This window comes from Anser brachyrhynchus (assembly GCF_964034855.1).
Source record: "Anser brachyrhynchus genome assembly, chromosome: 11".
NCBI lineage: Eukaryota > Metazoa > Chordata > Aves > Anseriformes > Anatidae > Anser > Anser brachyrhynchus.
Window position 1 is genome coordinate 8,280,840 of NC_137706.1, and position 26,646 is coordinate 8,307,485.

General features: G+C 38.8%; 1 protein-coding gene across 3 annotated transcripts; it reads left to right on the plus strand.

Annotated features, from left to right (window-relative positions):
• The first annotated feature begins 352 nt into the window (after positions 1-352).
• Positions 353-26,225, plus strand: IREB2 (iron responsive element binding protein 2). Of its 3 annotated transcripts, none has more exons than XM_080551348.1 (22): positions 353-505; positions 1,582-1,671; positions 4,909-5,074; positions 6,231-6,368; positions 8,242-8,463; positions 10,045-10,114; positions 11,328-11,511; positions 11,993-12,132; positions 12,840-13,011; positions 14,230-14,330; positions 14,899-15,015; positions 16,143-16,302; positions 17,122-17,257; positions 17,967-18,051; positions 18,633-18,789; positions 19,091-19,215; positions 19,478-19,582; positions 19,856-19,998; positions 21,130-21,277; positions 21,360-21,482; positions 22,163-22,348; positions 23,004-26,225. In XM_080551348.1, exons 1-22 carry the CDS (start codon positions 487-489, stop codon positions 23,112-23,114), a joined length of 2,898 nt encoding a protein of 965 aa, XP_080407474.1. In that variant the 5' UTR covers positions 353-486; the 3' UTR covers positions 23,115-26,225. The 3 variants fall into 3 exon arrangements, 2 of the variants coding, with proteins under 2 accessions (XP_080407474.1, XP_080407475.1); XM_080551349.1 differs by lacking the exon at positions 353-505 and adding an exon at positions 814-1,026; XR_013938074.1 differs by lacking the exon at positions 16,143-16,302.
• Positions 26,226-26,646: the final 421 nt, after the last annotated feature.

A 26,646-nucleotide genomic window follows, 5' to 3' on the forward strand; every position in this document is an offset into this window, starting at 1 on the left:
TTTTTGGGACATTCTCATTGCTGTTGCCTTTCTCCGTTTCTCCCTGAGGCCGTTAGCCGTTAACCGTTAGCCGTCGACCGTTAGCCGCCGGCCGTCAGACTGAGGCTGAGGGTGAGGCCGCGCCCCGCCCGGCGCGCCGCGTCACGTGATGCCGCTCAGGGGCGGTGGCCGAGGGGCGGTGCCCGAGGCCCCGTCCGAGGCGCTCCCTGCCGGGCAGCCCCGCCCCTCCGCCTCCGTCACCGGCCCCACGGGTCCCGCGAGAGCACGCTGCCCGCCCTCCCCTTTCCCTTCACTTGCCCACTTCCGCCCGCTCCGCGACGTCTCGCGAGAGCTCGCGCCCGTTTCCCTGCTGCGGCGCGGCGGCTCTCGCGAGCGGCAGGCGGCCGGGCGGGGCGCGGCGTAGTCTCGCGAGAGCTGTGCGGCCCCGCCCGGGCCCGCTCCCCCCGGCGCCGCGCTCCCCCCGCCGCGCTAATATGGTCGCCGGCGATGGACCCTGCCAGGCCAGGTCAGTGCGGGCGGCGCGGCCCCGACACGGCCGCGCCCCGGGATCGGGCCTCGCCTCCGCCCTCCGCACCGGCGGCACGGGCTCGAGCGCGGGGCTGCTTGGCTCTTCAGCCGGGCCGGGCCGGGCCGCCCCGTCGCCCCCTCCCTCAGGCCGCCAGGCTGCGGCAGCGCTGCCCCGGGCCTGCAGCGGGCCGGGGGCGGTAGCGCGGGGCCCCCCCCCCCCCCGGCGCCCATTGTCCGCGGCCACCATCTTGGGGCCCGCGGCGCCCCGCGGTCCTGCTCGCGGAGCCGAGGCCTGGCGGCGGTGCCCGGCTGAGCGGGGCCGTGGTGCCCGTTTGGTGCTCGGCTTCTGCGAGCTGCGTGCGGCGCGTGCCCCGTGGCGGGCGTGCAGCCGCAGCGGGCGGCAGACAAAGGGCCAGCGGCGGCGGCAGGACCAGCGCTGGGTGCTGGTGCCCCCGGGAGCAGCCCGGTCACGTCACGTCACGTCTGAAGCCTTTCTCCCCGCTGCTCGTGATCCAGATTGTAATTCTTTACGCGCTTGCTGCACGCAATCCGAAGGGCTCGGTGGAATGTCAGTGGTGTGATCCCTTCGGTTAGCTAGTGATGGGACAAACGCCAGCCCCTCTGTGAACCCCTGGTCTTCTCCAGAAGGCGTTTTTCTCCTCACTTAACATCTGTCAGGAGGTTTACTTCTGGCTCTTGCTTGCCTGTCATTAGCCAAACACTTAATGAGTTATGTTTTGTAGTATATCTGTCTCTTATCTAGGTTGGTAAGGTGCATTTATTCTGTCCTGTAGATGGTAAACTGAGACAATAAAGGTCAAATGTGCATTTAGGCCTCCGACTATGCTGATGACTTGCTTGACCTGTACATACCTAGTAATATTAAAATTCATGTTAGTCACACATCTCCAACATTAGGTGTCCCAATCCACTTGGAAGCTTTTCCATTCGTGATTTACTTACAGTCCTAGAGAAGCAATATTTTTTGGTAAAACTAGAAATAAAAATCTGACCTTCTGTCAGTTATCAAGCCTTCCATTCTTTCCTATCTGCAACTTTTTTTTTTTTTTCCAGGAAGCCCTTACCAGCTTGTAATTGAAGCATTAACAAACTATCCACAGAAGAGGTTCTACAATGTCTCGAAGCTTGGAGGCACCAAGTATGGTAATGATAACTTTTAACAGTTGGCAATTAGGACAATACCGGTAGTAAACATGCACCACTTACTGCTGTAAAAGGTTACGAGATGTAGTTGTGAGTTGATGTAGTTGTGAGTTCGTGGGCTCTTAATAGGTATATTTGAAAGCTTATAATTTTCTGCTCTATTATTGCTTTGTGAAGCTGATTAATAGCTCAGGGCAGGGGGAATAATATTTCATGCAACTTTTTTTCATCAGGGGAGAAAGTGCAGCAGCTATCACCAGAGTCATACTCTAATACTACAGATCCAAATAATCTATCTTTTGTTAAAAATGAAGTAACTGAGAACTGGAGTGTAGTGCTTCCAAAAAACTTTTTTTTTTAACTACAATTTTGTCCTGTTTGTTGGTTTGCTAATTTCACCTTAACAGCATCTTCAGATAGTGGATAACTTTGTTTACTGGAATGTAGCTTTTATCGCAGTTGCTGCGGAAGGATGAGTTCTGGTGGTGTGCAAACAAATGCTTAATCTCAGCATGTCATTAGTATGCTATGTGTCACTAAGTGATATGTGCCAAGAAGGTTTTTATTGGGCGTCTGTCTGGTTGCCTCCTAAAAAATAGAAAGCATTTGTGTGTGTGATGGGAGGAGGGATAGAACTGCAGATGGGGAGAGCTATAGATCACTGTTAGCTGGAATAGGTTTTAATCTTGCAGATAATCAAAGCATACGTTCATTATTTTCTTAGCTTTCATGTTAAACTCATAAAATACTTATACAAGGTATATATTATTAGAGTTATTTGGGATTTTTTCAGTTTTGCTTCTTTTAAGGCTGTGTTTCTTAACTAAAATATTGCCAGTGGATATTTCACTTTAAACCCATGTTTGACAGCAGTAATTACTTGCCTGTCCTTAAAAGGAAAGAGAGGGGAGCTTTTTCCAGGGCAACAATGGCTGCTGCAAATTTTGTGCAACAGCTTTGTGCTCTTGCAGATTTCTACTAATGTAATGCTGCAGTTAATCTTTCAGATAAGCACGTGAAAGGGAGGTAAAATGCTTCTGTTCATGGCTTTGTCTGAGAAGCAGCAGTAGGGTGGTAGCAACAAAGCCAGTCAGTTCTGCTCTAGTTTTTCTGAAGGTCCTTGTGGCTGGAGTGAGAGTTTAAACAGAAGATACTGCTTTCTGTCTGGATGAGTGAGTAAAGCTTGGAACAGCAGTGGAAGTAGGTGGAGAAATTCAGAGAAGACATGTAAACAGAATAGGATAAGAAGGCCTTTCTCTTCCAGTGGAGACTCATGTGCAGAAGTTGGAGGCTTTGTATTAATTGCATATTAAACGGATTTAAGTGCAGTGTGGGACAGCACTAATAAGAAATCCATTATCTGGAATTGTTCATTGCATTTGTTGCTAGAATATTAATTTTGGCTGTTGCTTGTTTGTCCTCTGCCTTAGGGCATCTGACTGTAATCTGACAATAAGTTAATCAGATTTCTAATGTAAATGTTAATTGAATTATATGCCAATTTGATAGGAAGAATCCAATTCTTCTAGTGTTGAAAACATTAATCAATTATGGGTAAAATGGTAGCTAGAAAGACCTCAGAATGATGTAGGACAGAAGGGATGTCTGGAGATCTAGGCCCATGTCCCTGTTGGCACTAGGGCTGACTGGGAGAGCCTTTCTCACTTGAGCTCCACCAATCTGCGAGGACGGAGATTCCACTGCCTCTCTTGACCCTGTGCTTCACCATCCTCCCTGTCACATCATCTTCGCTATACCCTATCACAGTATCCATTCCTGTGCCTTCTAACTTTTTTGTGTTTTCACTGGACACATCTCAGAGTCAGACTTCATGTTCTCTGCAGTTCCTGTTAGGCCGTAGAAGATTACAGTTGGTTTGCTTTGCTTTCTTCTCTCTGAATGAGCAAACCAGGTCTCTTACCTGCTCCTGTGTGACAGGAGCTGCAGCCCCATAACAGCCTTAGGAGGTTCTTCTCTGGTTATGCTTTGGTTTGTTGAGATTTGCCACGACCTCAGAGGCCCAAAGCTACACACACTATTGCAGATAGGGCCTTACTGCTGTCTAGTGGGGAGAAGTAATCCCTTCTTGGCTGCTGGCTGCTACCTGGCCCAATGTGCAGTTAGCTCTTATTTCTGCAAGGGTGCCCTGCTTAATGTTTGTAATCCAAGAAAAAGCAAAGCAGGTTGGTTCTGGTTATTTGGCTTTTAAGTGAAGTGGTGGCATTACAGCTGCTTCAGAATAGGTTTGGTGACACTTCTATATTATTTTGATTGACTCGTCTAATTAGACAACAGTAGACACCTGAGAAAGATGCATGATGAGAACAGTCAGCAAATCCTGTATTGATAGCTTGTGGATGAACTTCTGGACTAGGTTGAAACCACCAGATCTTAACTCTTTTGGCTAAAGCCTAAACTTAACTGTTTAACCCTCTTCTTCCAACTATTTAATATTTCTCACTGCTACCAAGTCATTTGTTTCCTTGAATTATACTGAGAAGAATGGTATCTGGAGGAAAATGTGAATTCATCTTTTTTTGTTGTTTGCAGGGAATAGTGGCATGCTTTTTTTTTCCTTCCGCTTTTTTCGTTCTTGTTTCCAGTTCCCTGAACTTCACCAGGCCAGAAAGCTTTTTCTTTCAATACCTTAATCCAGATCAGAAACAAAGTAACTGAAGTTGTATTTAGTGAAATGCTATCCCTAATGTTTTATGAAATATGTTTATTTTTATGGCACGTGTCAGAATGGTTTCTGTTCTTCATATCACTTTTTATCAAAGACAAAGAAAACGATGTGACATTAGTTGCTTTTGGCTTGATATCTCAGGTAATGATGAAATTTACAGTTCAGAGATAGTTTTGGCATATTCTCATTGCTGTTGTCTGTCACCCATTCTGTTTGGTAATCCTGGCTCTAGATGCCTTGTATGCATTTCCTGCTGGCACAGCATACCTCTTAAGTGTCACTGACTTAACACAGTGCAGTCAAGACATGGGTATCTTCTGTTCAAATTCCGTATGATAATTCCTCTTCTGCAGCGTACGCACTCTGCAGCTCGCCATTCCACATCTTATAACGAAGATCAAACCCAAAAGCAACTGGACAATTGGGTTCCCGTAGCTCTCATCCTTCTAATCCCTAGCAAACTGGACCTCTTTAGAAATGTGAAATTTTAACTTAGCAAAGCATAGAAGCTTGAGGCTGTTGCACTAACTAAGTCACTTTGCCTACCCTAGATGTTCTGCCTTACTCTATTCGAGTGTTGTTTGAATCCAGTATCCGGAACTGTGATGGCTTCTTAGTGAAAGAAACAGATGCTATGAACATTTTAGACTGGAAGACAAAACAGAATAATGTTGAAGTGCCCTTCTGTCCTGCCAGAGTTGTTCTTCAAGATTTTACGTAAGTGGAGTGTGTGCTTACATGTGTGCATGAAATACTGTGAAATATCTGTGTAAACTCACTGAGGTGTAGGTGTACTTCAGCTTGAAAATAGAAGTAGCAGCTAGCCTTTTGATACTGAAATAGCTCTTTCTAAATAGCTCATGCACTGCTGCTGCTGTTCAGCAGATATAACATAATTGCATGTGATGGAAGAATAGGAGTCGTTCGTATGCTACCCTGGTTTTAGCGCAGGTTGGTGAGGACGAAGCTGTTGGCCTACAAGGAACACTTTACAGGATAAGTGCCAAAACACAGATGGAAGTGACAGCATTTTGACTGTAGCCAGATGGCTGACATTTCATTGAAATACATAGTTTGTGCTTGAGACAACTGGAGATAACTATTGCTTGCTCCACAAGAATACGTAACCCAGTTCAAAGCATGAATAATAGATATTTAATAAGTCTTTTAATTTACTAACTTTCTGTGATTTGAGTATGGCTTAGCTGAAAGGACAGTCCTTCAGCAACTTGCAAATACTAAATTCAGGATGTCTTGGTGAATCATTGTCTAAGTGTTTATGAAGAAGTGAGGGAATTAAAAAAAAAAAAGAATTGTGATAGTAATAATAAAAAGTAACTTCTGTTTAGCAAGCGAAATTAAGAAGACTGACGTAGTAGTGTTCTCCCTTCAGTTTTGTACTTCAGCTACTCTTACCTATGTAATAACAAGGTTATCAGCTTCTGTAAAATGCTGAGCTTCAGAAATGACTGGCTCTGTAAGAACAGTAATACATGCTAAAGTATTAAAATATATAGCGTGAGCATTGTTTGCAATCCAAGATTTTATAAGGTAGTAAGCATCTGAAAATGATGTACATCACACTTCAGAAGCATAGCAGGACAAAAGAGCAAATACAATTATTTTCTTTAAGGTGTTTCTATACTTTTTGGTATGTTACCTTAAAGCATGCTGTTTGGTGTTGTGAATTAGTACCAATTCCATTAAATTATAAAAATATTTGGACTTCTTTAAAACTTAGAGAATAGAAAAACAGGGTTATATTGTCTGAAACAGAACTCAAATAGTTAGATATAGACTTAGAAAGAAGCTTCTGTATTTTAGAGCATTAATGTCTGGTGTTACTGTACTACTTTGCTTTTTCTTCTCGTAGTGGAATTCCAGCAATGGTGGATTTTGCTGCCATGAGGGAAGCGGTGAGAAATGCTGGAGGAGATCCTGTGAAAGTCAATCCTGCTTGCCCAACTGATCTCACTGTTGACCATTCTCTGCAGATTGATTTCAGCAAATGGTAGTACTTTATTTTTTTGAGGAAATACACACTCCTATCTGATACTGAACTGTGGGTTCACTCTGGTCTTTGTATTGTCCCATCCCATTAAATCACTTGTCGTGTCTGGATCCCTGGAAGTAGACTTGATGGTACCTAAAAGAGGACCAGATAAAAGTAGAAAAAAATAATACTTTAGAAGGAGAGAGAGAATGGTTCTAAGGGGTTATAGATGGAGCTGACAGAATATAAATTCTGGGCAGGAGATTGCTGAAGTAAATTGGATCTGTCGTGGTTTCCAGAAGATAATGTCTCGAGAATGAGGTAGAGTGTTTGTCATTTTTGCTTTTCCCTGTTCTTACTGATAAAACTTTTTGGAAGTTTAGTATAATAGTAAGTCTCTTGTCACAGCTCTGGAGAGATGGCTTTGCAGTCAGATGTATTGAAGGACTGTAATTTCAGCTCGTAAGTTACAACTGTGACTTTATATAGGCTTTGATTTTGCTACAGATGAAGAACGGTTGTATAGATTTGGGGGAAGAGTGTACTTGGAGTCTGGAAAAGTATTAGGACTAGAAAACTGTCAGCCTGGTTTTCTTCTGACACGCACTGATGTGATGAAAACAGCCTTGGGCTGCCTTTTGCTAGAAACATAATGCTGCAGAAAAGGAAACTTGAATTTTATTCAGTGTATGCTGAAGTTCCCTTCTAATGCAGCTCCCCTCCACCCCTGTTCCCCCTTCATCATGGAGCCTTCCCAAAGGTGTGCAGAACCATGAATTGCTTGTTCTTTGCTCCAGGCTTTTTCCCCTGAATTTTTAGAATTCACAAACCGGGTATGGATATGAGTCATAATTCTGTAGACCTTCCAAGTATGTACAGGATTTCAATTTGGTTAATATCTTACGAGAGTGGAAAGCATGTTGCATATGCAGTTTCAGTCCTGTGGTCTGTCTAGTGTCTGAAGAGACAGTGGACTCAATTACATTTGGGCTAGCCTGAAATTATCAGCAACACCAAGTATTGACAAGAGGTCTCAGCGTGCTGCTTTGTAATGATAAATTGGGTTTCTGTAGTTTCACTTCTGGAAAGCTCGCAGGAACTCAGCAGCTGCTGACCTGTGATAAGAAACCCTTCCCTGCAGGATAGTTTGTGCTGCTTTTTACAGCTTCTATCTCCAGCTGATCAGAGGCTCATGGACTAAGTTGGGATTTAGACAAGGTATCCTCTAAGGCCATGCAGTATTCTGCAGTTAGATAACTACCTATCTTTCTGTGTTAAAGCTGCAGAAAGCAGTGGCTTTACAAGTCAATGATTTAGTAAATAATAATATGTAAGAAGGCATCCATCTTTCACAACTGGTTTCTTGACTCTCGTGGGGAAACTGAATATCCAACAAATAGTGGGTAGTGTGCCATATGGACTTTATTTTTAAAAAAGCACGACTTTTGTCTTCTGACAGAGTTGATTTGAGCATAAAATGTACCTGAGCTTTTGAGAATTTGTATCAAAAGCTTAATTAAATAGTAAGTTACATTTCTTTACTTGAAAAGGCTTTGTCATCTTCCTTAATGGATTGTATGAAACATGTATAGTACTACTGTAGAATAAGAAACATGCTTTAGAATAAGAAACATGCCAGTCCTCTGCTTGCATGAGGCGCTTCCCACCCATTCCAAGTGTAATGCCCTAAGTTTAGCCTTTGCAACATGTTCTTTTTTTAAACATGATCTTTCATGAACGAATTGATGGAGTTACTTGTCTGGTGTTAATCTTTAAGGAAATTCATTGCAGTTCACTTAACTAGTATAGCAGGGTAATAACTAAGTGAGCTTAAGTGGTTTGGAACCAAACAAACCTAATGTTTAAATGATTCTGCTATTTTATATTACAGTGCAATACAGAATACTCCAAATCCTGGAGGTGGTGAGTCACAGAAGCCGACGGCAAAGCTTTCTCCACTTAAAATACAGCCTCGGAAGTTACCTTGCAGGGGTCAGACTGGTTGCAAGGGGCCATGTAGTGCTGGAGATTCGAGTCGCAACTCAGGACAGTTTTCTGCGCAGATTGAAAACACGCCAATCCTCTGTCCTTTTCACCTTCAGCCGGTGCCTGAGTATGAAAACTTCCTATTTTAATTACTTGCATCTTTGTGTGTTAAGTACTGCCTGGGACAGTTTAGAGAGACACATTTTTCTAAACATACTTCTGTACTTCTAGTCACACATTCTGTAGACAGCTTTCAGCATCTAGAAGGTCTGATGTAGCAGGTTTCAATTAGTCTAAGTTAGTCTAATTAGTCTAAATTTTTGAGAAGGATTTTAGTAAACAGTGCAGATGGCCGTTTGTGTGACTGTTGACTGTCATTTTAAATGACATTGTGAGACTTCCTTTCCTTACAAGGACAACAAAGCACAGGAGCAATCCTGTGTAAGTTAGAAAGTAAATGGCAATGAAACATTGTTTCATGGCTCAAAGTAAATTTTCATTTCCCTATGGGAGCTTTGCAGGAGTTTCTGGCTCTCGGCCTACACATTACTTCTCTCTCTGTAGTCTGGCAGTCTTTCTGTCACTGAGTTGAAAGTCAGCGTACATCCTGCCTTTATGTAATGGCACAGAGGAACCTCATATGTTTGTCTTTTCCAGATTTTCAATATTAACAGATCATTGTGTACTGTTCCATCTATGACAATTACATGTAATCATCCTTCTTTCAGCTGCCACCTCTTTTCTCTGATAGACTATTCAGATGTCTATCTCCTTGTGCCTGACAGGTGTAGAATTTAAAAGCTGGTTGTCTTTGTTATTTTATAGATATGCAAATGTCCCTGCTCAGTGCAGGTGCAGTAATACAGAATTAGTGATGTTTTCAGCAATATTGATGTTTCTGGCAGGAAACCAGCAGTAACATTTGTTAAGCTGAAGGTTGAATGATGAGTGTCCCTAAGGGCTTTGCAAGACAATATACCTGCTAACCTTCTGACACTGCAAAGAAGAAAGGAGGAAGGGTCATGATGTAAAATCAGCCTCTGGAGAACTGAGGATTTTTTTCCTTCCTGGTGTAAAACAAGTGAATTCCTTCCTTGTCCACCTTCTCAAAGCAGAGGTTATTGCTCTTAAGTTGTGGGTTATTCCATAATGAATAACAGTTTCTTCATTAATATAACTTATAAAAGATAGTTCATGTTAAGAGACTGTACTAATGAGAAATTGTGAATAAAAAGTAGTGCCATAGAGGAAAAATGTATGGATATGGAGGATAGTTACAATGCCTTAATGTTCTACCCAGTTCCTAAAGGGCTAGTACTGAACATGGAGGGTGTTTTCCACATGAACTGGTGAACACCTTGATTCTTTGTGATAGTTGAAATTTGAGGTGTGCAACTCAGCAGAACATGAATTAGAGGAAAAAGATTCCTTACACTGTAGTACGTGATGGGAACAGATCTTATTTTTTGAGATTAAATGCTTGAGGCAAACTACACCTAAAAATAAATCTGTTCTCAGCACAGATTAAATCAATTATTTTTGACTGTTTACAGAACGTTTGCTGTAAGGAAGGAATTACCTTTGTTTTAATAAACCACTTCAAATTTTGCTGCAGGCTTAAACGAGTCTTTCATCAAACAAGCAAAAATAACTTGTTCTTTTGTACTTTGAAATTATGATAGTGCTTGTAAACTTACTATCTGCCTAGGCCTGAGACAGTATTGAAGAATCAAGAGATGGAATTCGGCAGAAATAGAGAGAGACTTCAATTTTTTAAGGTATGTCTGTGAACTTGCGGGCTTTGCATGGTGTGTGTTTTGGTTGTTTTAAGATCTTGCTCTGTTCTCTGCTGTTGTTCAGCTTTAGGTGATAAAAGAAATATAGTAATTTGGAAATGTCAGATGCTAATTAAATCTAAATTTAATATGTGAACAGAAAATTAGCTAATAACACGTTTATGGCTTGAAATTTAAAATTGTTAAAAATTGTTAGACTGCAGAGTTTCTAAATGTAGGTGTCACTTAAAGGGGATAAAATATTTCTAATTATGATTTGAAAAAGTTCACTATTTGATTGGTCTTGCAAATGTGAAGGTAATGGACAAAGTAGATATTTATGAAGCATTAGTCTTTTTAATGTGTTTTAATGAGCTCTGTGCTGTAGATCTTAATGAGCTTTTGAATAAAAGGTTGGTTTATCCCTATTCCTGTTGAAAATCTTATTGAAGTTAGAAGTGTTGAAGAGAAGCTGGTATTGAGGCATTGCTACTCTCCAGCTAGGCAGCCGTGCTAGTAAACATTGTGTTTAATACAAGTCTTCTGTGGCATCAGCATCTTTTTAGTCATGGATCTGCAGGATTGGTATTTGATCCTCATCCACTAATGTTGTTCATGAATTCAATGCAGTGATCCAAAAATCTTTTCATATAAGGAAACTAGGATATTTCTTTCAGAAAAGCTGCAGATTAGCTTTAATATTATTGAAAAGGGGAAACTGCCAAGCTGAATTTTGTTACAAGTCTCCATGGCAGTTTCTTTTATATCTAGCATGCTGAGTTTATGTGTAGCAAGACAGTTTTCTAAATTGCCTGTTCAGTATTATACTGAGATGTAAAACCTGAACCGCAATCTGCTATAAATATTAATGGTTAGGTTCTGTTGTCCAAATATTAGTCTTAGCTGTGCTTGAAAATTAGTTGCATGAACGGGAAGTTAAGACTTTAGCCCAAAGCCCTGCTTTGGGAAGGTAAGTATGAATTATTGATGCAGCCTTTAACAGGAATTGAATGAATCGATTCAATTGCTAATCATTAAGAATGTGTAGAATCCAAGGGGCTCATGTAACTCATTGACAAATGAGCAAAAGCCACTTAGATAAACAGCAAGTACTGTTATATTGCATATTAGCTTTGTCATTTTAGTTGTGTTCTAGTGAGTTGGATAAGCCTTTGGGGAAAAAAAAATCTTATTTCTCATTTTGTAAAAATCACAGTGGAGTTCAAAGGTTTTCAAGAATATTTCTATAATTCCACCGGAGACTGGAATGGCGCACCAAGTTAACTTGGAGTATCTGTCAAGAGTTGTTTTTGAAGTTAAAGATTTCCTGTATCCAGATAGTGTGGTTGGCACAGATTCTCATACGACCATGGTAAATGGCTTGGGTATCTTGGGCTGGGGTAAGTATGCGAAGAGTAACTTGATAGCACTTTGAAAGGCGTACTAAACTGTTTCCTACTGAATATTTCTGTTACAAGCATAACAAACTGTCTTGAATTGTTCTTCAAAATGTTTTTTGTTTAATAGTAATCTGAGCTAGTATATCATCAAGAAACTACTTGAATTTTAACAGAAAATAGCAAAAAAAATGTTGGTATTGAAGTGCTTTTTGGACATGCAGTAAAAAATCTAGAGAAAGGTTTCCTTCCTCATGGGAAATAAATTTAGATGCAGAGTATTTTCTATTAGGTTGTGAAGTCCAGCAACTTAAGCAGTAGTCCTGCTCAATGTCTTTCATGTACAAATATTTAATGGAAAATATCAGCATTTCTTGCTGTAGCCTTTAGGCTTAACAGAAGAGCTTTATTAGATTTTTAGAACTTAAAAATATTTAGTCTGTTACTTAAACTGATGAAAACCAACATAATATTCACCTTCCAGGTGTGGGGGGGATTGAAACAGAAGCAGTGATGCTGGGGATGCCAGTTACTCTCACTCTGCCGGAGGTGGTTGGGTGCGAACTGACAGGCACAGCCAGCCCACTTGCTACATCCATAGATATTGTTCTGAGCATTACAAAGGTAAGAGTTCAATGCCGTCTCAAACCAAGTAAAATGTGTTGTGAGTTCCACCATGGGAGAGGTTTAGAAGTAAATTAAATGCTGGGAGTATTTCTGGTATACCTTTAAACATTCCAGAGTGTTTTTCCTCTGTAGTGGTTTATTTATAAGTCCTTAAAAAAAAAGTCTGTACAGGATAGAGGAACACAGAGAAGCCTTAATTCCTTTTTTTCTTCTATTTACAGCATGTAGGCTTCTTCTCTAGCTCAAACTTCTTCTGGATACCTTTTTTCTTCTAAAATCCTGCTAGACACAAGGCCAATCTATAGTTATAGTCTGGTATGACTGAAGAATGTATTTTCTGAAGCCAGGGTTTTGCCATCTATCCAGATTTAGTAGATGAAAAGATAGTGTCAAAGTATTTAAGAACTTTGATTGCTTTGAAAATATATTCTGGCGTAATGCTTTGAGAAGCATCTGTATGTTCTTGACTAGGAAATCTGAAGAACTCTGCTGCGAATGGAGGTGTGTGTAATCATGTCAAGTTCCAGTCTAGGCTTGAGAACTCAATATCTTAATGGGGTTTGGAGTATTTTTATTTTTTTTGCATATGTGGGACTTTGTTTTATTTCAGACATTCATGACTTCCTAATTGCGGGCTGTTGCAAGAGGTATTGCTTACATTATCTCTTGAGATAACAAATGTTGTTGTGTGTTCTTTTAAACAGCATCTTAGGCAAGCTGATGTTGCCGGAAAATTTGTTGAGTTCTTTGGGAGTGGCGTTTCCCAGCTGTCTGTAGCAGACCGAACCACAATAGCAAATATGTGTCCTGAATATGGTGCTATTCTGAGCTTTTTCCCTGTTGATAATGTGACATTGAAGCACTTAAAGCATACAGGTAAAGATGAAATTTCAGGTACTGATTCATAGTAATAGAGTTTCAGATGTGTTAATGCACTTGCAGAAAACTCCATACTTAGAACCCTGCAGAAGATCACTGTTTGTCTTGGATTTAACATACAAAATCCTGCCATACAATTACGATCTGTGTTGTGGGATATACTAAGCTAAAACTTCTATCCTGTAGAATCTCATGGCCTATCTTGTCTCCATGTATTCCGCATATTTAAGTGAGGCTGTAACTTTTGCACATAGAACACTGGGCCATGGAAAACTGACTTGTCCTTGAGGTTTGCATCCAGTCTGGTTCATTTATCTGCTGGCTAATTTATTAACATTGTGTTGTTTTTGCTGAACTGTTCTTTTAACTTTCAGAATCCTTGTTTTTGAAAGCATGTGTAAACTTTGAAGTATAAGAAAATTCTCGTTTATATTTTCAAGAATATATGGAATATAGAATGGCTTGGGTTGGAAGGGACATCTATATAGGGAATTAATCCCTTAACCACCTGTAGAATCCTTATGAAATCAGCATCTAAAATACTTCTTATGACGTGAAACAGCAGAAAACCCACAACATGTTATTGACTTTCACAGTGATTTTTTTTCCTTTGAAAAGCATTATTTCAGTGACATTTTAAGCTAAGGTAGAAGGGTGTCCATTCCTTATTAACCTAGAGCAAATACAGAAGGCCACAGGGTAACAAACAGCAAAAGCTCATTAACATTAGTAAGCCTCTCTGAAACTGAAGTCTGTCGTTTTTAAGTACTAGTTAAAACATTTTTAATACCAAATATGCTTTGTTTGGTCAGCACAGAGCAAACAAAACAGATTTTCTAACCATGGCCAGTAATATGGGATATTATCAACTAAACACATGATCTGTCTTAAATCGCAGTAGGGGAAGAAATTCATGAACCTAAGGGAAAAATCTGTAAGTTTAGAGCTACAATTGCTAGTGTCGAGATGGCTTATTTTGTTCCTTGATCTAAGAGGGAAAGTTAAATGAATTTGAAAACAAAGAACAAACAAAATGTGTTTTAATTAATATGTCATTCTTGATAGCTCCTAGATGGTGTGATACAGAAGTGGTGTGCCTTGGAAAAAGGACTACTTTGGATGTTCAGGGATAATTTTTGATTGAAACAGTCTCAATTTCTGAGAGCTGTGTTTTGTTCTTATTTATTTGACTTTCTCATGTTTGTATTTACTAAGGTTTTGACAAGGCCAAGCTTGAAGTCATGGAAGCATATCTTAAAGCTGTGAAGTTATTTAGAAATTATGAGAGTTCTTCCAGAGAACCTGAGTATTCCCAGGTATGCTTGAAATGACTTGTTTTCTGTACATTTGTTTCTCAAAACAAGTAACAGCTGCTGATTTAAGTGTCTCCTGCTGTAACTTGTATTGCTTTAATGAAGTTGTGTTTAACTCACAATTTTAAACAGGGCATGTTTGCAAAATTTGGGTGGGGGTAGGAGAAAGGGGAAATAATCTTCATTTCAACGAAGAGGTATGTATTTTAATTCCTATTGCTCCCAAGTGATTGTGCAAGTCTTAGGGATGGTAGAAAGTTAGGGGATAATGTTTAAAGCAGTTTGAAGAAGAACCTTTTAAGGTTTGGATAGACAACATGTTTTTACCCCAAAAGGTTGGACCAGATGATCTCAGAGGTCCCTTCTAACCTGGACTATGATTTTGTGATTTCTATGATTTTGTGATTGATAGCCTTGTACAATGAACCATCTTGAAAATGGAAGGCTAGAGTTTTAATGTCTCAGAACACTGGTATTTTAAACAAAACATGTCCTGGGTGTTTCAAAGGAGTGTATTAAATAATGTGGAGCTGGGATTGATTAATGCATGCTTCTTTTCTTTCTTTTTCAGACAGTGCAAATTAGTTTAAGTTCTATAATTCCATATGTCAGTGGCCCCAAGAGATCCCAAGATAGAGTGGCTGTTAATAACATGAAAAGTGACTTCCAAGCCTGCTTAAATGAAAAGGTTTGTACAACTGATGTACTCTTTGAAAGGTACTATAATCCACACAAGTAAATGTTGTTTACTCCTTGCACACCTGCTGAGCCCTAGTTATTACTATGTGAACAGATAATCTAAAGATATTATTTCCTTGCTTGACAAACGTCCCTAGGGTAGTAGCTGGTAAATCATAGGCATGCTCATCACGAACGTAATATTCAAAAGTCCTTATTCTCACAATTTAGACCATACAGAGGGAAGCTTTAGTAATGAGTAGTGTAAGCCTGGGAAGTGTTTTATTTTTCTTTTTTTTTTTTTTTTAAAGAGCTGCATTTTACTTAATTTCCTAAACAGAATTACAAGAGGAAAAAGTCCATCTTGTGTTAAAGGAGATGCAGAAAGACTTTAAAGATTTGAAGCTACCTAGTGGTCTAGGTTTTTTAATTCTGTTTCGTCCACTTGCATGGAATTTTTTGCTTGCAGTGTAGTTTGACTTCAGAGGAAGTTATTTTACTCTTAAGCTGGTGTTTTTGGTTTGCAGTAAGCATAGGCATCTAAGAATGTAGATAATACAGAAATGCATGGTCATTTTTAATGTTGGTCATTAAAGTTAAGGGCTAGCAACAATATTTGATCAGAAACATTTCCACTTAGAAGTTCTGTCAAAATTCTTTGGCTTTAGCATTTCTGGCTTGTAATGAGGTATATAAAATGGAATGATCAGTTGTGGTGGGGAAAGAAATCAGAACAGGTTATGGATGACAGTGCTGAAGAGCTGGAGGAGCTAGTTTGCATTTAGTTATCCTTTTCAAATTAGTCTTGGGTATGCCTCTAATTCAGAAACAAGCATTATATAAAATGAGATAGACTCTTAAGGAACTGTTCTTTTGTGTGTAGCAAGAAATACGTGGCATCAACCATCCTTTGACTGGCGTTGGTTCACAGTTGTTGCAAAGTTAATGTAACTACAAAGAAAGGATGAGACTTATATGTATGGCAAGTGAGGTGTGTGAACTGATGACTTCCAAAATCTGCGTAAGGGTTCCTAATGGGACAGCTGAGTATTAGTCCAAAATGGGTGTTCACTTGGTCAGGCTGTAATGTCATACTTAATGTAGTATAATATTTGCTAACATATTTTTGTTATCTAGACTGGTGTTAAAGGGTTTCAGATTGCAGTTGAGAAACAGAATGACATTGTACCTGTTCAGTATGAAGGAAATGAATACAAGCTATCTCATGGCTGCATTGTCATTGCTGCAGTAATCAGCTGTACCAATAATTGCAATCCGTCTGTCATGCTTGCTGCAGGTATGTTGTCTGGTAGCAACCTGATCTTAATGTTGTGCCCATGTTTACACAGCCTTTACCTTCACTTTTGTAGGTTCTCTGTAATGACTGGAAGGCTTCAAATGGTACACTTCTAGCCTTAAACTTGTATGTTCAAGAGGTTAGGTAATGTGAGATTTTCTTCAATAATATGATCTCAAACTTTTCATAAAGTAGTTGTAATAATAGTAATTTAGAAATATTTCTATTTGGTAGCATTTCAACAGGTAACCAGGTTTAGGGCTGCCTTCAGGTGGATGCACATTTTGACACAAATTGATGCAGAAGGTGGGCTTTGTCATAGATGATAATAGCTTGAACTGCATGGCTAGCAGCAGAGTCTGGAAAGTAAATCCAGTTTGCTGAACAATTGCTCTGTGCCTTAACAGTTAGGTACTACGTGCTATGTCTTTATAAGATGCATGTAATTTTCCTGGAACTCCTGGTTAACTCTTCTCAGACCTTGCTTTGTTTCCTTTAAGATCCCTTGTGGCTAAGGCAAGTTTCACTTTGAAGCTGTGTGACCTTTATCAGTGGAGGAGTGTTGTACTGATGGCCAGCTAGAACATGGGAAATATTTTTGTTATAGAAGAGAAAATGGGCATCTACAGAGCAGGAATGAGAGCTAAAACCTGAATTATATTGTTACGAATAAAGTAACTTTATTCAGACAAGTAGTTACTTTAATAAATTGAAGGTCCCCATGGCCTTTTTTATGCTTGGTTTAAATAAGCTAGCATCGTGTAAATGTTATTTTAAGGGGTATACAAAACATAAGCTGTCTTTTTTTTTGTCTTGTAGGACTTCTGGCCAAAAAAGCTGTTGAAGCTGGCCTAGTGGTAAAGCCCTATATAAGAACAAGTTTATCACCAGGCAGTGGAATGGTTACACATTACCTCAGTTCAAGTGGAGTATTACCATACCTTAGTAAGCTTGGGTACGTTTTGATTCCTGTTCCATTTGTTATTTCAGAAAAATAGTTCACGTGGGTTTTTGTACAGGTTGATAACCATGCTTGCTATTCACTTTGGGACGGCTAATTCTTAAGCTTGCTAGTCTGTCATTTTAGCTATGTGTTTATTTAGGGTTTTTTCACTCAATTTTATTCCCACCTTAGAATTTATTATGTGTAAATTTTTACTGTAGCTGAGCTCTGAGTTTCAGTAACAAGCTACATATGTGTACGTATCTTTCTCAGGATGCACTAGTTCTTGTATTTTGAAAGTGGAAGCTGGATGTAAATTCTTCAGGGCAGTCTGTTAATATTCAGCCTGAATTGGCCTTTTCAGGCTTTCATGGGGTGTTTAGCATGCTTTTGGTTACTCGGTATAAATAATAGTTAGATTAGGTTCATAGTTCTGTAATAGTGCCCAGGTGTGCTCTGTGAGGAACATTACTGCCTTTGCTTTGCCAGTACTTAAGGAACTGAAACCTTTTGAGGTATTATATTTGATTAACCTTGATTGGTTACAAAAATTTTCTTGCTTGCATCAATGAGATGCCATGTCTGCCGTTAAATTCCTAAAATGCCTATATAATAAAGGGGAAGAAAAATCCTCTTAGTGACAACTAATAAAAAAGGCTTTTTGCTAACAAACTGCTCTTAATGATTTAATGTGCTACTTGATTGGTTTTTTTTATTGTAGCTTTGAGGTTGTCGGTTATGGGTGTTCAACCTGTGTTGGAAACACTGCTCCCCTTCCAGAAGCCATCAGGAATGCAATAAAACAGGTAGAGGTCCAAGGCTTGTTGAATACAGAAACGTACTCGTTACAGTGTTGAATGACAAAGAAATACAGGAATCTGCAAAAGGAACTTTGTTCGTGGCTTGGACTTAGTAATATTCTCAAGCCTCTGCATTTCAGAAGGAGACCATTGATTGCTATGGGAAATAAATGTAACATAGTCTTCATAGCATACAGATACAAACTGTAAGATAAATACATAGGACCTAATCTTAGGAAGGATGTAATGTGCAAGGAGTTTAAGGAGTTATGTCCTGGACTGATTTGAACCAGCGGTGTGCAAATAGCTGCAGCACTTTTCTCCTGTGAAATAGAAGGAAGAGGTAACAAATTAGGCAGAAGTTCACTGAAGTGACTAGAGGACACATTAGAGTTGAGATAAATCCTTTTGATGGTAGGAGGAAGAGGAGGGGTAGCACTGGAGAATAAAGTGCTTTTGTGTTGAAGAATTAGGATATCTTTTTGAAGTGGAATGCTAAAAGCACATCTTAGTCATCAAAAAAAATAACAGAAGCTGTTGTAGTACTATGAAGTCCTGAAAAAATTACATCTGGATCTGACTTTCAGGGTGATATAATTGCCTGTGGAGTGTTGTCTGGAACAAAGAACTTTGAAGGACGTCTCTGCGACTGTGTCCGTGCCAACTACCTTGCTTCTCCACCGCTAGTAGTTGCTTATGCTATTGCAGGCACTGTTAGAATAGACTTTGAGACTGAGCCTTTGGGTAAGTATTTCCATATGTCTCATATTTCTATTTCTAATGCATACCTAGAAGAAGTTTCTTCCTGTGCATTTCAGCATACTACAACAGGATATTGAAGAGAATGCACAGTTACATTTGACGTTGCTAGCAGCTAAAACAAAACATCCACTTAACTGTTTCTTAAATTCTTAAGATTCTTAAATTCTTTGTGTCTGGTATCTTCTCTGAAGAGCTGAGTGTGTGTACGTATATGAATATAATGTGTATTAACAATCTAAGTATTTTGCTTCAAAATTGTTTTTCTGTTTAAAACCTTCCTCAGGCACTGGCTTTAATGGCAAAAGTATCTACCTACGAGATATTTGGCCCACCCGAAAAGAGCTACACACAGTGGAGGAAGAGTGTGTGATATCATCCATGTTTAAGGAATTGAAAGAAAAAATGGAGGTAAGAATGGTCTTTTGTTCTAAAACTTAGAGTGCATTTCATTATAGTCTTATATTCCAGTTGAATGTGATTGGATTGTCAGTTATTTTCATTATGCTAAAGGAGGATTTGACTGATATGGTTACCTATATACTACAAGTTGCCTTATTGATATTATGTCATATAACTTAAAAAAAAAAAAAAAGTCACGAAAAGGTCTTTGCTTTCAGAATGTAAAAAGACTGTAAACAAATTCCTGTTCATTTTGGTTACTTTTATGTAGAAGGGAAACAAACGATGGAATTCACTGGAAGCGCCTGAGTCAGCTTTATTTCCCTGGGATTTGAAATCTACTTATATCAGATGTCCTTCCTTTTTTGATAAACTTGTAAGTACATTGGATCTACCCACCAGACTACATGCATTAGATTTAAGTAAGGGAATAGCTGTTCCAGTAAAGCTTTGGTGTGTAAGTATCAAATTTGATCATTGCTAATACTTGTCTTCTAAATATTGTTTGTATATTTGGAATGAGGGGAGCCTGTGTATTCTCTTCATATATTGCAGATGCCTGTTATGTCTAAAAGGCTCTAAGAAGAAAAATGGGTGTTATCTATCTTGTTCAGTTCCTCCTCATCACGTCTCCCCCCTTCTCTTTTAGGCCAAAGAACCAGTTTCACCACAAGCGATTGAAAATGCCCATGTCTTGTTGTATTTGGGAGATTCTGTAACTACAGATCACATATCCCCTGCTGGAAGCATTGCAAGGAGTAGTGCTGCTGCTAAGTATCTGACCAACAAAGGGTATGTTTTTTTCATATTAAACAGCTCTGATTGTATCAGAGGATTGCTTTACAAGTCAAATAACTGATCATCATTGTTGCTTGTCAATATAAATACCTGTCTGCATCAAGTGGAGGTTGTACATGGTTAAGCAAAATAGTAATTGCTACTGGGATTTGTAAGTAATCACTGATCTTGTGGTCCTGTCTAATGTTACATCAAACAACTGAGACCTACTGCAAGAGCTCATTGTTGTAATTGTTAAGGTAACATCTGCTGCCAAATACAGGCCAAAGAAAAAATGACTTCTTAATTTACAAAGTGTGATCTTATGTTAACGTGAGGTTAGTGACTGCTACTGTTATCAGCCTCAAGAAGAGTTGGATAGATGTGCAGAACAGATCAGAAGTTCCAGAAGCATGTATCGTTTGAGAAAGTGAAGCCTGGTCTTACAAATGTAAATTTGGTGCTTTAGCTTATTTCTGCATCAGACAGCATCTTGCAGTGGTAGTGGTGGGTGCCTTTCATCTCTTCTGAAATTCTGTAGAGACCATATAATGAGATGCTGATCTCTTCAGTGTCACAACTCCACTGAGTATTTTGGAAATTGTTTTGTACTATATTGCAAAGATGTATTATGATTAGTATCAGTGGAGCATGACAAAATAATAGCCTGTGGTGTGGACTCCGTGTTTTTAACTTGTATTCAGTCTGAATGAGTAGTATTAAAAGAGAATTAATGGATGTTTGCTTCTAAGATGGTGGTTTGATTTAAGAGTAAAGCTGTCATTCTGGTGCAATATTTATTGATAAACATGCTGTTGGAGGTGAGAGGATAAGTAACCATGCTTCGTGTAAGATAACTCCTGTTTTAAATACCATACTATTCATAACACTTGATAATGAAGTTACAGGAAATGCATTTAAAATTTCAGCTTTCATCTAGCAATGATTTACATGTTCATTATATTATTATAATAAATATTATAATCAAATTAGAAAATTAATTGCATTTGTCAGATAAATAGTTCTTTACTTCTTGTGCTTATAACTTAATGTTTTTGAGATGCCGTGATACTTAAAATCATAATATTGTTCTAAATAAGATAATCTTTGAAACAACTGATTCCCTTTTAAATGTTTTTATTGTAGACTCACACCTCGTGAATTCAACTCTTATGGAGCTCGAAGAGGTAATGATGCTGTGATGACAAGAGGTACCTTTGCAAATATCAAGCTTCTGAATAAGTTCATAGGAAAACCGGCTCCTAAAACAATTCATTTTCCATCTGGACAAACGGTAAAAATATTTGTTTTTATAGCTACTTTAAAAATGTGATAAAATTTAGAACTCACTCAAATTATTTCATTTCATTCCACAGCTAGATGTGTTTGAAGCAGCAGAGTTGTACCAGAAAGAAGGCATTCCTGTAATTATTTTAGCAGGAAAGAAGTATGGACTGGGCAGCTCAAGAGACTGGGCGGCAAAAGGACCTTTTCTACTGGTACTGCTAGTTGTTTTTCAACACTGTGGTTTTTGGTGCCTTTTGGTACCTTAAAAAAAAATAGCTTCGGGTATAAATCTGTTTAGAAACTGTCTTCAACCTCAAATATAATACCACATTTTTTTTGTAAAAATTTGAGTAATTTCTTTGCTAGAACCTTCGTAGAAGAACCTTCATGGAAGAGTGGCTGGTCAGAGGAGTAAATCTGAATTTCATAAGCATGTAACTTACAAACATGTAACTTAGCATCCTAGACTACAGACATTGAGGTAGCTTAGATATTTATCTAGTGTTGGGCTCTGTTTGGTTTCTATAGGGATTTTAGCATCTAGCTGTTGTAGACTAATTCCTTGTAATATTCATAATATATTTTGAGTTAGACAGTCATTCTTGCACAAGTCTGGAGTAATAGAAGCAACTATATTGCATGTGGGACTTTCTCCCTGATAACTACAGCATTGTCACTTCATTCTAAAACTGTTTCATACTGTATGGACCTGCTCCAGCTTATTTGCTTTTGTCTAGCTATAAAGCTAAAAGATGTTACCTACTTACAGGACTCATACAAAGCACTCTTTTCTTCACCTTGTGTTTTTTACATAAATTATTTGAAGCTTGTTTCTGTATTTAACTGTAAGTCACTACTGTACTGAACTACTAAATTTTGTGTATTTTTGCAGGGTGTTAAAGCTGTCCTAGCTGAAAGCTACGAGAAGGTCCATAAAAGCCAATTGATTGGAATAGGCATAGCTCCACTTCAGTTTCTTCCTGGGGAAAATCCAAATACTTTGGGTCTCACTGGCAGAGAGCAGTTTTCTATATTGTTCCCTCCAGAGCTGTCGCCTGGAATGACTTTGGATATTAAGGTATCTCTGCAGTACTTTTTTAATTTCTTACTGAACGTGCTCATGATTAACTCCTTTCTGTGCTTTCAGTCCTGATGATTGGAAGCAGGGAACAGTATTTGATCTTCTTTGAAAGTAAACTGATAGTCTGGCCTAAAGTTTGTCCTGGTTATTGAAGTTTAGCAAAGTACATGTAAACATATTAGGTAATAAGCCTTCCTTCTATGCACTCCTTATGCAGCCTGAAATCCTTCATTTTTAACTTTATAGCATTGCTTTCCCCCTTTATGGGCACTCTGTTAGGGTAGAATTGAGTCTTAGCTCATTCAGGTTCCTTGAAAAACAAGAGTGAAACTATTTGAGGGAGGATTCAGCTTTCCATCCTGTATAAAGGATCTTTATGGTAAATATAATCTGCCATTTTAAGGAAATGGCTTTTTGTTGTTACCAGTAGTGTAATTACAATACGTAGCATGCCCCCAACTGGATCGAAGCTGGTAGAGTAGGCCTTCGTTCTATTCCCAGAAATCTCTGTTCTGCAGTGGCAGATAATCAAATTGAATTTGCTTGTGTTAAGCTTGCTTGTGTAACTTGGGGTTAGAATACTAACTGAGAATAAGCAAGGGGAGGTGAAAGGAAAACTCTTGATTGTGGTCTCTCTGCTTTTATTTTGAAGACAAGCACTGGAAAAGTGTTCAGCGTGATTGCCTTGTTTGAAAACGACGTGGAGATAACTTTATACAAATATGGTGGAAGTCTAAACTTTGTGGCTCAAAGATTCTTATAGTAACTACTGACTCTATGGGTACCTTGCATTAACTGGTAATCCTGAAAATGCCTTGTGTGAACCCAGGAATCTGTACTGTGGAACTGCAAACAGTCCTAGTGTGCTCAAAGTTACTTCGTCCATGGATGTAAAAGATTGTGAATCATTGTAACTGCAAGAAGATCCTTCCTGATTTTAAATAATATTCTAATGGTGCTATTAAACATTGCTAAAATCAACATGTGTGTTGTGGCAGAGAGCTGTAAGTATGGAGGGGATGTTTTATGAGACCATTTTGTAAATAAACTACACGAAATCTGAAACTGATTGTGCTGAAGATTATTATGTAAGATTTTCTGCAGTTGTTTCCACTTAGTTTTTGCACCTGTAATCTGTGTACTGCTGTTTGTTGGTTTAAGGGTAGCAGATGGTATGAAATGTTGAAGGCCAGACATGTTTTTTGGCATCAAAGTCTTAGAACAGATCTTCAGTTTTTAATTATCTGCTCTTTAAATTATGGGCTGAGCAAAAAGCAGTCCACAAGACCCACGGTGTCCTGTATGATAGATCATGATTTACCTTATGGCATTATATCCCATATGGATTTAAAACTGCTCATGCCATGAAGTACTGTGTGCTAGAAGTATGAAATTTGCATGGGCAACATCTCTGCATTTAACAAAATGCCCACGATGTATTTTGTTCATGCTGATCAAATATAGCACCCTGGCCTTTTGGTAAGCTGCAATTTGTCATGTCCACCTTAAGGTGTGCAGTTTGTCCTTTATGCCATCAGGTTTTTACTGTAATGTTTGATATCATTAGCCAAAGTACTTCCCTTTAGAATTTTAACCTTTAAAAAAGTTTATTATGACTGTTTAAATTCCTCTGCTTTAAACGCAGCGTATGTCTAATAAATTCTGCTTGTCAAATGTTAACTAGCTGAGATAGCCATACTGCCTTTTACTGCTTTCTAATATGCTGTTAGTTTGCAGCTCTTCTGAACAAGTATCAGATTCCCCGGCTGAAGATCTCTGGATACCGAACAAATTTGGCTCTTAGCCACCGCAACTCCAATAAATGTAATTATCAGTGTATTGGTGATAAAAAAAAAAATAATAATAATAAAATCCACTGTTGCATATTTAATATTAATGAAAGATGCACAGTTTCTGCATAAGTGCTTTTGTTTTATCACTGCAATAATCATTGATTTTTCTAATCAGTGCAAGTGAGTCTTTACTGATAGCTTCAAGATAGCTATTTCTGTGCTCCTATATCTTGAACAGCTTCATAGTACCACTTACTGTTATGCAGAGATTAACTTCTTTTGAAGGGCAAAGTTGCAATAACTTGCCTATAACTTGTCAAGATTTTGCTTTTAGATTTTTGCTCTTGATAAACATTGTCTAAAATGTCAAAACTTGTAAGAGGAGTACGTTAGCTTTACTACATGTGCTTTATTTAAATTTATAACCAGACGCTAAGCCAGTTGACTTGCAGAATAAGATGCTGTTTAAGGATTTGAATGGTGTATGTTTGACATGCCTAAAAATATAAAGTAAAAAAACCTGACAATTATATCTATACAGTATAATTTCTGGAGAGTTCAAATGCTACGTTCCATTTCTTTGGCATAATTCTGATATATCTTCTTATTTCACTGGCCAAAATTCCTTAAGGGTTGAAATTCTATATGCTTCACTAATTTGGCTGTTTTTCTTTTAGTTGAAATTAAAAAAACAACCAACATTCTAGTGACTCATACCATTGATGGGTAATAAATCAATGAATTCTTGAATACTGTATTCAACTGAATGCTGAATGAGTTTGTTCTGCGGTACGCTTTTGGCTAATTTTATCAAGAGTTAAGATCTTATTTCTTGTATAACAGCATCTAATACTTCTTTTTCAGCTCAAGGATATATTCTTAGTCAAAGAAAATGCATGTTCATTATTGAGGAGCAAGTAAGACTTTAGAGCTGTCACGTAATGATGCCTCATGCAGATGATAAATGAAAATACAGCTACCAGGCTGTTTAAAAAATTTTTCTGTGACTGCTTATGCTTGAGTGGGATCCAGCCTCCCACCCTCTCTAGTGCAGTAACACTCGTTGCTTCAGACGGAGATAGGGATCCAAGCCATTTCAAGGTAAACCAATATTGTGAAGTTAAGTGCAATTTCAAGGGCTGTGACTTATCCACAAGTTATTGTCACCAATAATAGTCATCTCTTAAAAGAGACGTGATGGCTTCATTATCATAGCAACTACTTGAAATCTGCCGCACTCCTATGCCTTAACATCAGTGAAAGACAGCTCAAAGCAGAGATGCTGTTAACCTTGAGGCTCATGCTGATAGCGTCTCGGTCTCTTGTGCAGACTGACTCCTACCCTTAAGATCTGTACGTATGAAGTGTAGCAGGTGCTGAGAGGAACAGCGCTGCTTGTGTAGCCATCTCCTGCTTCTCATGTGGTAGTGAACTGCCAATGAAGGACCCTTGTGTGATTATCCATGGCAACGTGCCTGTCCCCTCTCCCAGTGTGTAGCAGTGAACATTATAAAGTCCAGGTCAATAACTCAGCAGTGAAGGAGGGACATTTGACTTTGAACATAGTGCTAGGAACCTGTGAGCAACAGTGAAGTTTGCCTTCTGGCAGTGGCAGTATATACGATACAGTCTGAGGATTGCTGTGATCACACAAAAAAGCATTGTTCAATCAGACTTTATAGCATCTTAAAACATAGGAGGAAGTGCTCCTTTTTGAGGAAGTGACTGTGTTAGATGTATTTAACCTGGAATTGTGTCTCCAGTTTGATTTGGAGAAGAATCTATAACAGTTTTTCTAAACATTTACTCTGTGCCCTTCCCCCCCCCTCCAAATGACAAAACTTTGGGATAGTGTTGATGTTTATACACTTTACACCGAAGTTTAAGGACATAAAATTATGTATATTGATAATATTTAAGCAACTGCAAATCTGTCTGCTGTTTAAAGCCAACAAAGCAGTCGTAAGTTTTAAGTTCAGTAAGTATTGTATAGCTGTATCTTATAAGAAGTTCAGTTGATGACAATTGTGCATAAAATGTTACTGATGCTGTAAATTATTTTTAATAAAGAAAATTGTATCTCAGTTCTTGTAGTTACCATCTATTTTTAATAGATCATGTGGAATAAAGTTAAAATGACACGAAGTCTGGAAGTGTAGGGTGAATAAGGAAAAGGTTATCATTATGCATCAGTGTAGTTTTCTCTTTAGGAGTGTCTCGTGTGGTTTCCAAAGCATGCTTAATCAGTTTAGAAGGAGGCTTTCTCTGTCAGCTGAGCTCCAGATATCCCTCTGGATATTAAATCAAATGACTTCTGAATAATCTGCTTATTTTTCTTAAGGAAAACATCTACTTCAATTTAGAATGTAGATCAACCCATGTATTAAAGCATACTGCTGACTAAGGTTACATTTATGGCATGTAGAGCTTACATATGTGACAAGTTTTTTCCAGAGTTGACTTGGGGCTATCTAACATCAGTGCGTCTTCAAAGACGTGCAT